Source organism: Pempheris klunzingeri, chromosome 3, assembly GCF_042242105.1.
Source record: "Pempheris klunzingeri isolate RE-2024b chromosome 3, fPemKlu1.hap1, whole genome shotgun sequence".
In the NCBI taxonomy this organism is placed as follows: domain Eukaryota; kingdom Metazoa; phylum Chordata; class Actinopteri; order Acropomatiformes; family Pempheridae; genus Pempheris; species Pempheris klunzingeri.
In genome coordinates this window covers 8,459,674-8,471,166 of record NC_092014.1, presented here as the reverse complement: position 1 = coordinate 8,471,166, position 11,493 = coordinate 8,459,674, and the positions used below count along the sequence as shown (strand labels likewise).

At 42.0% G+C, this 11,493-nt stretch overlaps 2 protein-coding genes across 2 annotated transcripts; both read right to left on the bottom strand.

Moving 5' to 3' along the window:
• Positions 1–3,574: 3,574 nt before the first annotated feature.
• On the bottom strand, positions 3,575–4,995 carry LOC139199261 (fibroblast growth factor-binding protein 1-like). The gene has a single exon (XM_070828308.1). The coding sequence runs from the start codon at positions 4,974–4,976 to the stop codon at positions 4,317–4,319; it is 660 nt and encodes a 219-aa protein (XP_070684409.1). The 5' UTR covers positions 4,977–4,995; the 3' UTR covers positions 3,575–4,316.
• A 5,724-nt stretch (positions 4,996–10,719) lies between these two features.
• fgfbp2b (fibroblast growth factor binding protein 2b) lies at positions 10,720–11,493 on the bottom strand. The gene has a single exon (XM_070828531.1). The coding sequence runs from the start codon at positions 11,491–11,493 to the stop codon at positions 10,720–10,722; it is 774 nt and encodes a 257-aa protein (XP_070684632.1).

Genomic DNA, 11,493 nt, shown 5'->3' with positions numbered 1-11,493 from the left:
GACGAGACACGCACACGTCGTGGATATGAGGAAGAAAAGGACGCACATACCTAAACATGAATCTGTGATGTGCTAATAGTCTGCGGTACTTAGAGGCCTTACACATCACAGAGATCCACCAACTGTACATGTCAAAGTCAATGTAGTCATGAGCAGTACTATTCAGCCTGTTGGTTTGGTTGAGAGATTGAATTTTCTTTTTCATTTGTTTGCTTTTACTTGTAAGTGGACAGAAGAGAGATATCAGGAAATGAGGGGAGAGTAAAGGCGTCAGTAAACTTCGTCAGAAGTGACATCCATTCCTGTGTCCTTCCGAAACTGAAAATCCAACATTAACGTCCACTTCATGAAATTATTTAAAGTAGACAGGATTTGAACTTTCTCTCCGTGGCTTTTCTTCATTCTGTGCACAACTATTTCTGGCACTATGTGTGTGTATGACAGAGTAGAGGTACATTAACTGGTGTGGTCGGACAACATGCCACATAAAGTAGTTCTTTTCTAACATAACTTGGCCCCTAAGAGAGGAGAAACGGCAACATGCAACAGATGTCCAGCAGCAAAGGTAAACGAGGGATGTTGAGCTCACGGTCTTAAACTCTTGCACACCCCACAGCCACAACAAGTGTGTTCTACTAACTGAGATCATGAAGTTGATGGAGGCATCTACCAGGCACAAGGGGCTCAGTGAAAGATACTGCTACTGTAAGTTGCATTATGGGAAGAGTAGGATCCAGGGATTTTGAGGATATCGCTGCTTCTGCTTTGACCACAGTCTGTCTCTGACAGTGCACAGTAAAGCCCACAATAAAGACAGACAGGAAACAGGTTTGTATGTGTTTTATCTGTTTTAGGAATATATCTATCTGTATTCCTGTTCATGGCTGCTTGTGTATCTACATTAAAAACTGGGGAATGATAAATCTACATCTGATTTCCTTCTCTTTTTTTTGCAGATTGACCTCTGAGAACTATAAATTTGGCTCTGAGATCATCATCGTCCATCTTTGGAGCAGATCACGATACTGTTTTTGTGCCGCCATTCGATTTTGGTATAGAACAACTGCTTTCTTTCTGTCAATATTGTCTGTCAGTAAATGTTAACTGATAAAAAAAGATTGTGAACATTCGATTTCCACTTTTTCCTTTTGAGTTCACTGCAACACCAACAAAACACTCCCTCACTTACAGTAATGATGAAGATAATGATCTGTAAGTCATACAAAGAGCAGAATGGAGATTCTGACTGTTGGATGAAAGTCTATTAATATATAATTATGAGGCTGACATTTGTGTGTGTTTGTGTATCACTGCGTACCTGTGTGCTTGAATGTGTGTGGTGTTGACGACATCCAGATACATACTGTACAGATTTGGCAATGCCCACAAGCAAATTCCACTCATAACACCCACTAATGATAGATGTGGGAATCACACACACATACACCCGACTATCATGAACAAACATGTTACTGATGCCATAACCTAGCATCTGTTCATACGAGTGTTAAATATCTTTTAAAATGCCTGCTGACATGTTGATTTTACCGTGTATGAAACAAACATTAGTGTTACAGACAGGAAGTCACCTCTTAACCAATTTTATCCCCAATTTACCGGCTCACTAAAGTGTCTTGGGATGGCACGTTTGTGTTGAATGATGTTTGAGAGAAAGATAGGAAATGTATATCTTTATTTAAATTCTTTTTTCAGTCATACTCCTTCTTTCTCACTATCTCAACATTAAAGTAATTCAATGAAGACTCACACAGAACAGCCGCACTGGCACTAAAGCACTTAAAGCACTTCCCATCTTTTCCCCATAGAGAATCATAGAGCTCTCACATAAGGACTGGCCCTGGAGTTACTGGCATATAGACGCTCACTGGCACAACCACAAACACACAAACACTCACTTTAACTGTGTGAAAACTGTGTGACAATGTGAAAGTCATTCCTCTTACAGTACTCATGAAACTACGGAGAATAATCACCTGAACCTTGGCTTTATGGAGCTGTTCAGAGAACACTTCTGAATATAGTGGAGCATTTAGCAGCTAAACAGTGAGATACAGTGCTGTGAAAAAGTATTTGCCCCCTTACAGATTTCTTCTGTTTTTGCTTTATTGTCACACTTACATGTTTCAGATCATCAAACAAATTTTAAAATCACACAAAGATAACCTGAGTAAATACAAAAAAGCAAAAACAGAAGAAATCTGTAACGGGGCAAATACTTTTTCACAGCACTGTATTTCTCTCAGAAGTTGGTGGAGACCAAAAACAGAGCAAAAATAGAGTGTTTTATTGACTTACATTCAGTCACTGCTCAGACTGCAGGTAAAAAAAACTGCAAAACTCCACCTTTTTAAGCAGACTGGGGTTTAAAAACCCATCCTGAGTCTCATTTATGATGCTGCAGCTCTTCCACTCAACGTCTAAACTGATCCTGGAGTACATCTTCCTGCTGGAGGATCTCCTTTTGATCAAAGGCTGGAGGAGCCAGAGATAAAAGAAATAAATCCACACAATGAGGTGTGGAGGAGGCAGCAGATCCTAAAAGCACAGACTTTTGGATGGTACCCTTATTTTCTTCTTCACCCTTGACCTCTAACCTCCAACCACTTCCTCCTCCCTGGAATGTGTCCTTGAGCTCTGGAAAAGGAGTCGGTAAAACAATATGTCTGCAAAAATCCCTTTTGTGCCATCAAAGGGAGCGGCCTTCCGTTATAAGATGGAAATCGCTCTCCAGTTGGCTTTTTTAAGAGAGGGGACAAAGAGCAGAGCAGCAGGTCAGAGGTGAAGAAGGTCAACGACAGACAGGAAAGCATAAAAATCCACATCTGGGGTTGCACTTGTTCATGGATTACACATTACACACACACTCGTGCACACACAGCTGGATCATGGCAGCATTTACTTCCAATCTCTCTATATAGTATGGGCTCGTAATGCAGCCAGCTGCTGTTACTGAGAAAGTAATTAGAGACTGCTACAGGAAACTGGAGGAACAAGCCTTATATTTGGATGCCATGTAAAATCAGTTGTGTGCACTTGTGTGTGTGATAAAATAAACTCTTTCATCGTGAGTGTGTGGTGCTTTAATCTGAGGGCATGCCAGCAGTTTTGTGTTGTTTTACTCTCATTTGAGTTTTTTTCTGCCAAAGAAATGTGTTTTGACAGAAAGTCTAAGATCACAGAAAATCTCAATTTAATCAAGCAAAATTCGGTCCATTATTGATCCCTAAAAGTCTTGTTGTCTCAAAGCCAATTTAAAAAATCTGCCTGTACAAACTCTCTAACAATGATTCTTTAAGAAATTTGCAGGCAGAAATAGGCGTCAGTATCTAGAAAGGACTTTAACACTACTATTATGATTAAAAACTGTACCTGACAGAGTGATGTTTTTTCTAATGTGGTAAAAAAATTAATTTTAAAGTCATTATGTTGAAAAAAAAAGCATATTTTGCAGTTCATTTCTCCACACACCAACACAGATAATTATCATGTTTCATATTCATCAGGCAACAGGACACATTGTATAAATAGAAAATATTTATTTGTGGTGCATAAATACAGTGGTGCTTATGTTTGATTGATAAAGTTGACCAGAGGTAGAAGAAAAGTACGGCTTTACTATAATAATCAATCTTCACTTATGTGTGATAAACAGTGGTGCAACAAGTATTCAGGCTCTTTGCTTGAATAAAACACCTCGACTCTGGAAAAATACTCTATTACGAGTAAAAACTGTCAAAATTTGACTCAAGTTCACTGCCTACAAACCAGACATTATTTTAGAGATCCAAGACTAAAAACCTTTGGAACTTTTTCAGGGCAACATTAGTTTTCCATGCAGTCCAGAAAATGTACTCAAGTAAAAAAAGAACAGAAGATTTATCAGCAAACTGTACCTCAAGTATCAGAAGTAAACTGATTATACTCAAATATACTAATGCGTGAGCAGCATTTTAATGGTGTTGTTGAACAAGGTGGAGCTACTTTTGTCTACTTTATGTACTGTTGGATGTTTCATCTGTAACAATAAATCATATTTTATAATCTCATCACATGTTTTGGATGAACATCTAAATCTGAAAAATCACTCCAGCAGCCACATAAATGGAGTGAAGTGGTATTTTACCTGATCACATCCACATCTGCACATCTGCGTGATTAATGTAAAGAAAATGTCACATGTCATCACTGATTGTACATTTTGACAGATGCTGCCGGGTCACCACTGTTTAACAAACACAACGAGCCCTAAGATAAAATCCTGCGTTCAGTCTGACCGTGTCCACATCCTCTTGAGGCTAACAGTCGTCACTTTGCAGCATGGAGAAGAAGAAGGCGCACACGCTGGCCCAGCTGCCGCAGTGCTCCTCAGACTTTCTCCGGTGGTTTGCGCGTCCTGTGCAGGCTGACGGAGCCGCAGCGGTGGAGGGGGGGAGAGGCGGCAGCGGCCGGGGAGTCTGCGGTTCCCCGGACTGACCTGAGGACACGGAGCTGGGCATATCCAACTTGAAGTGCGCGTCCCGGGGCGCACGCTTACACATGCCAGTCCTCACCAGCGCGCGGTCGTCCGAGCACACTTTGTCTTTGAGCTTTTTGAACGCGCGGCCCACCTGTTTCCAGAAGCCCTTGTTGTCGGACAGGTAGCCGGGGCAGCTCTGGGGTTTGGCGTTGTAGTCACACCTGATGTCGGTGACTCCGCCTTGGACGCATTTGACAGACAGCCGGACCGTGTCCCCGACGTCTCTCGCCCCCCACGTGCAATGTATCTGCTCACTGATGGAGAACTTTCCCCGGCCGGTCGCTGCAGGCTTGTTCCCGCCTCTCTGCACTCTGCTGGGGGCTTGGGTCACCGTCTTGTCCGCTCCTCGGCTCCTATTGCGCGCACCGGAGGAAAGAGAGACCTGCTGCCCGAGGAAGGCCAGCAGCAGCCAGGGAGCGAAAGTCCTCAGTAGAAACATTTCCTCTTTTAGCAGACAAAGTTTTATCTGAAAGAACAAGGGATTGTTAAAAAAAAAAACAATATAATCAAAAATAAGAGTCACAGCTCCTCATAGAAAACATTCTTACTTATTTTTCTCTAAAAATGGCATCCAGAAAGATATACAAGTGTTTATATTGTGGTAGCTATATATAAAGGCTGCTGTTAAAGGCCATGTTACAGTACAACACACAGCACAAACAAGAAAGTCACATAAACTGAGTCCAACTTACCGAAAATGACAAGTGCGTAAAGCTGCTTCTTGTGGCTCTCTGTGGTCTTGCACATGGCTTTCATAGATGCTGCGGCACGCCCACTATTCCCGCCCAACACCACACACACACACACACACACACACACAGCCATTTAGAAGATTCTTGGCAGTATTTCTTTCAGGTATTTCTTTAGTTCTGTCCTGACCTGACGTGCCCAAACTGAACCCCCCCCTTCAACAGAGAGTTTAACTGAGGATCAGAGAAAATGTGATCTGGATCAAAGCGTCTGCACAGACTGGGTTTCCTCTAAAGACTCCATCTCACACAAACACACACACACTCACAGTCTTTGGAGGCTCGACTATGACTTTCCACCAATCTGCCACTGCGTTCAACCATGAGGAGATCCTCTCTTTGGTCTATCATATCATTCCCAACATGTGGCTTGACTTGTGTTGCCGAAGCAGAAGACAAGAAGACCTGTGATGAAAAAAAATACAATCTGTTAAATGTAAGAGAAACTGTGAACAGGGTTCATTAAACATGAACTTTTTATGGAAGATTTAAAATGCCTAAACAAATCAAACCAAATATGCTACAATACACATAAAATACAAATCAGATATTGTTTGGGTATATTATGGGCCAAACTAAGGATTGTGGCTGACAAAATGACTGAAAACCACCACAAACATTTCATGTTTGGGTTAGTGTTGGATGTTAGGAAAAATAATTAGGGCTACTTAAATGTCAGCTGCTGCAAATAACACATTATTTGTTGGAAACTGAATGAAAATTATAGCAAGTTTTTAGGAGGAGCCTTTAGGAGATCAGCTCCAGTGGTATAGTGCAGGGTATACGCAGGTACATGGCGTAGGCCCACTTATTTTTCAGTTGGTTTCGCCATTTCTAAATCCCCTCTGATGTGCTGCAAGCCGTGATTTAGTGGAGACATATTCTACTCATTTTGAGGTTCATTCTTGTATTTAGGGGTCCTACTAGAATATGTTTACATGCCGTAAAACATTATTTTTCTCTTACTGTGCATACTGCGTACTGCTCTTTTCAGCCTGTTTCTTATTGCTCTGTTTTAGCTCCTGTCTCTTTAAGCCCTCCACCCTCCCCCCAAAAAGCCCAACCTGCTCTGATTGGTCAGCTCCCTGAGCAGGCACCATCCAACAACACAATCCAAAGGGGAAACACATTAGCCCAGCGGCATGCTAAGGCTGAACGAGGTCACATGATAAACAGATCCCAGTGTGTGACATCACAATCTGGGCCAAAACTTCACAGAGCGTTTTCACACATTTTTACCGAAAGATGGAGCAGGAGAAACAGAGAGAGGATGGTTCTTTCTCACCGTTTGAGGGCTTGTAGACACACGGGGGACACACATTTATGTTGAAAAGACAGTAAAAAGTGTATTTTGCATGATATGTCCCCTTTAATCAACATGGTTGTGGCTCACTGTTCGTAATGATGCACGTGGTCAGTTTGCTGAGTGCATGTACATGACACATGTCACTTAATTGAGCCACCGGCAGATTGCTCACATTTTATCTCAAGCTCCATGTCTGGTAGTTGTGTTTTCTGTCAAGATCTTGTACGTAGTTTAAAAAGTGTGTTTTTGCTGCTCACGTTTTTTGTCCAAAAGAAAACATAAAGCGTCAGGCATGTTGCGAGCTCCACCTCTCCTCGTCAGGCAGTTATGAAGCGTTGTTTCTTGTTAAAACCTCCCACTAGCTCCAGTTCTACATACCATGGCTCCTCTTAAATTGAACGTAACCTTAACCATTGTTACAAAATTTGGACCAGACCAGGACACAGTGTTTTCCTCACAGTTCTTCCCCAGCAGTGCCTCATTACTGTGCTGTCTGGTAAAACAACTAATCTCAAATATGTTTGTATTTGATAATTACTAACAACAACTCTTGAATAGAAAATTATCATTACGTAAGAGACACAGTCAGAGAATCCTAAAAATATGAAAACAGGGGCCCCACTTTCAGAGGCGTTTTTCTGTCCACAAACACTCAGATCGAGAGGAGTTTTGGAGCATTTTCCGATCCACTGATGTTTGTCACCACATCCGAGCTCGTTCATCACGAACTTTTGCTGTCACACCAGTTGTCTTGCATATGGTCTCAACATTAAACCGGCGCAGAGCTGACAGGTAATTCCTCTTAGCAGCCCCCGCTGTGCTTATGTTCTCTCAGCCTATAAATGTGGGTTTCTAAAGATTCTCCATACGCTGAAAAGTTTGTGTCCATTAGTTACGCTTGTAAATACACCAGTAAAACAGCACTGATTGGAAGATCTGCACCTCCTCTGTGGCTAATGTGAATCTCATCATGATCCTTATTCCCTGGAGTCAAGCAGCAGAAGTTACGTGACAATGTGCAGTAGTCTCACATGTCACTGTTTATAACACAGGGCGTTTAACTTTTGCTGGACGGGTTGCTGTAAAAAACTAAAGAATGGAGCCACAAAGTAAGATTATACCCACTTCACCAGGCCCCACCACACTCACTAAGCTACAATATGTAAACCCAAGTCTTTAGATTGTTCTTAGCTGCTGAACATTAAATAGAAGAAGCTGTAGTCTAAAATATATATTAATAACTTTGAATAAACATTTTTTTACATTGTAAATTTGCCATTTTTGATGCCATGATGTTGACCTACATATCACTTTTGGCACATCGCTGATTCCACTTGAGAGTAAGTTATTAAATCCACCCCACCCTGTCATTACGTTTCATTCCAGTTAAAACAGCTGCTGCAAGTAGGAACAAAGACATCAAAACAACGAGGGAGGAGCCATATAAGGCTCACAGGGGCACGAGTCCAATAATCTCACAAGTGAAAGTTGCTCATCACTAAGTCACTGTGTCAGAAATGGATTTACTGTAAGTAAACAGCAGGGATGCTGTGTGTGTGTATGCGGGTGTGTGTGTGTGTGTGTGTGTGTGTGTGTGTGTGTGTGTGTGTGTGTGTGTGTGAGCAGGGTATAACCTTGGGTGAAGCCTTTCACGTTAAGACCTTTTCCTGGGCACAGCACCATCTTGTGGTGGCCAGACACTAATGAAGGAGAGTGTTATTGGACCAACATAGTGTAAATGTCTGTATATATTCCACACATGATATAAAAGACACACATCATGTTGTGGTTAACTTGCAGTATACTATACATTTTGTTTTATTGCTGCCCTGACTTTCATTATTTTACATAATCACAATCACAATCAGAAATACTTTATTTATACCTGGGGGACATTCGGGCGCTACATTTGCTCTGGTACAGAGAAACACAAGAGAAATGTTGGAAAACAATGAACTAAAATAACAATGGTTGTTATGTATTGCATATATACAATAAATAAGAATAAAAATGAAATATAAATATAAAATCCATTCTCAGACACAACAAATGATCAAATGTGTGCACATTTAGAAAGCTTTGTTTCATCCACTTTTAAATGTATTTAGTTTTGTCTTCTGTTAAATGAAGGCACAATGACCCATTAAAAGAGTTCATATCACTGCACTCAGACAGTGGGAGGACAACTGGGTCGACCAATAGGGTGACTGTGTGATACGACACAGGTTCACTGAGTCTGGCCCTCTCAGCCTTCTCTGTCGGTACAACAGACTTTTGGAGCTCAGTACTGAGTTATATAAGAGAGTGCTGCAGCTTTACTGGTTTCAAATTCAACATGAAATCACATATAAAACCCTTGATGTGACTGAATGTTGTAAAATCTTTTTGTTGCTGTGTTTTTATGTTGTAAGTTCTTGTTGTTGCACATGTTACTGTTATATAGGGAATGTGGTCTGGCTTATAGTTGTGTTTTTATACTACAGTGATGATTTTTTAAACAGACATGTTATCCTCTGCTTCCTGCTCAGGGACCACAGATGTAGATTAGGTTACAGCTCACTCCGGTACAGCTACGCAGCTGTGCATCGTCCCTGTTAAATACACAAAGAAATAAACGATCAATAAAAAGAATCTATTTTTTCAGAAATGTTGGTTTTTATTTGCGTTGTAGAGTGAGCATTTCAAGCATTATGAGCTTACGGTGCTGGAGATGTAACATTCAGCGTCTATGACTTGTCACAGAAATGTGTGACTGCTTTATCTATAAACATTGAATAATGTATTTTGATGTAAAACACAGTTTTCTGCTGCTTTTGTTCCCACTTATGTAGCTACAAGGTTGTAAAAATCACCTTATTCTTGCTCAGCTTGTTCCATACCTTCACTGAATGGTTATGGTGTTTAGACTGAGTGAAATATTCCAAATTAAAACTGCATTTTTTAAATCATATATATATATATATATATATGTGTATAGAATTATGCACATTTACCGAATAATTTAGCCTGCATATTTGGTATCTGAAAATTTTAAGATTTAAACTAGAATTTAAAATGTAAAATAATCAATTTGAACAATGTTTGGCCACAGTCAGAGAGTGATTTGCTGTCTGCTCCACTATGTGTTTGTTTGTTCATTCCATTCATTCACTGACATTCATTTCCACCCACACAGACGTACTCTGTTCAGGTAGCTCTTAGGACTCAATTCATCAGCTCATACAAAGAAAGTGTTTAGCTTTGCTCAGACGCCTTCTGTGACTGAGCTGCATTATCTTAAAGTGTAGTCTGGGTTCCCTTTGACTGTGTCTGTCCCTTAACTACTTCCTCAGCCAGGCTGCAGACATGTTGTTATAGCCGGCGAGGAGCAGAAACAAGGACTCCTTTGAATAAATGAGAGTGAAAATTTGCTGGCGGTTTCAGCTCAGCAGAAAAAAGAGAGCAACACAGAAGATGAGGAGAGGTCGCCACTCTGACTTTATTCTCCTTCACATTTTTTTTCAGATCTTATTGAAACATTTATGTGACACGAGGAGGGAATTTTACATCGTATACAAACAAAATCACATGTCTGTTTTCCCTTTGCCTTGCTTGGTGTTTTACAGATTTAAAAATGACATGCACACTACATGACAGCACCAGCAGTCATCTGTTAACGGTACACAGGTGGAGGTTGAATGTTTTTGGCTCAGCCCGAAAGATGCTGCAGTGTGGGGAGTCGGACCTCACAAGCTGACAAAATGACTCCAGAGGCTCCCACGCAGAGCCTGGAGAGGTCAAAGATAGATGAGAAAAGTTCTGACCGGGTCCATTGCTGGCGTTTCCAACCTGAAACAACAAGAAAAAATGAAGGATTTTGTAATTAATTCAAGATTAAGTTTGTTCATCTTGTATCTGGCCGGTGTGTCTATAATATCTGTGTTGAGTAGATGACTAAGTGATCACTTCTACCACCTCTGATGATTTCAGGGTTTATACTGCTCCTCAGTTTAATCAAACCACACCAAAACAACCACTAATATCTATCATTCACTTTTTTTTAATCCTAACTTTTCCCGCCTACTTCTTTAACTTTCCTTTTCCTGTTCTTCATCTTTCTGTCACTCACCTGTATCTGGAGTATCGTCTCAGTGTTGGAACCAGCTGATGAAGTAGGTGCAGACGCCGTGGAAGCTCCTCCAGCAGTACTCAGAGGCGATGCGGGATGCTTTGGACTCAGGCTGCTCCGTGGGACGAGTAGTGGTCTTCCCAGGCTTAGGAGTAGTTTTCTTTGTCTGGGGGCCCTTGCCTGGCTGGGGCTTGACGGGCTGAGGCTTGACAGGTTTAGGAGTGGTGACGGGCTTGGTCTGGGCTGGCACCACTGGTTTACGTGGCTCCTGGACGGGCTTGGAGGGCTTGGGGGTGGTGGTCTTGGGCCAGGAGGCCAGGAAGGTCATCTGAGCCTCGTCAGGGTATTTCTTACACATCTGTGGGCGGTAGATTTTAGGTCCCTGGCAGGCATGGCTCAGCTTCCTCATGTCCCACATCATCTGGGTGAAGTAGTGGCGAGGGTTGAGGTTGTAGGCGCGGCACAGGTTGGGTTTGCCCTGGAAGTCGCAGTAGTAGGAGCGTGCTGGGGTCTGACCCTGGCTTGGACCTTTGCAGGAGACACGCAGGCGAGTATAGTCCCCGACTCCAGACACCACCATGGTGCAGGAGTCTTTGGTCTTGGTGCTGAATCGGATGGGCTCATCCCAGATGCTGCGTTGCTGCTGCTGCTGCTGCTGCTGCTGCTGCTGCTGCTGCTGCTGTTGCTGCTGCTGCTGCTGCTTGTTGTCGTTGCTGCTGTTGTTGGTCTGAGCGTTTGACACGCAAACAGTTGCTGCCACAAACAGCAGCAACACTCTCATCCTGGCGCTCAT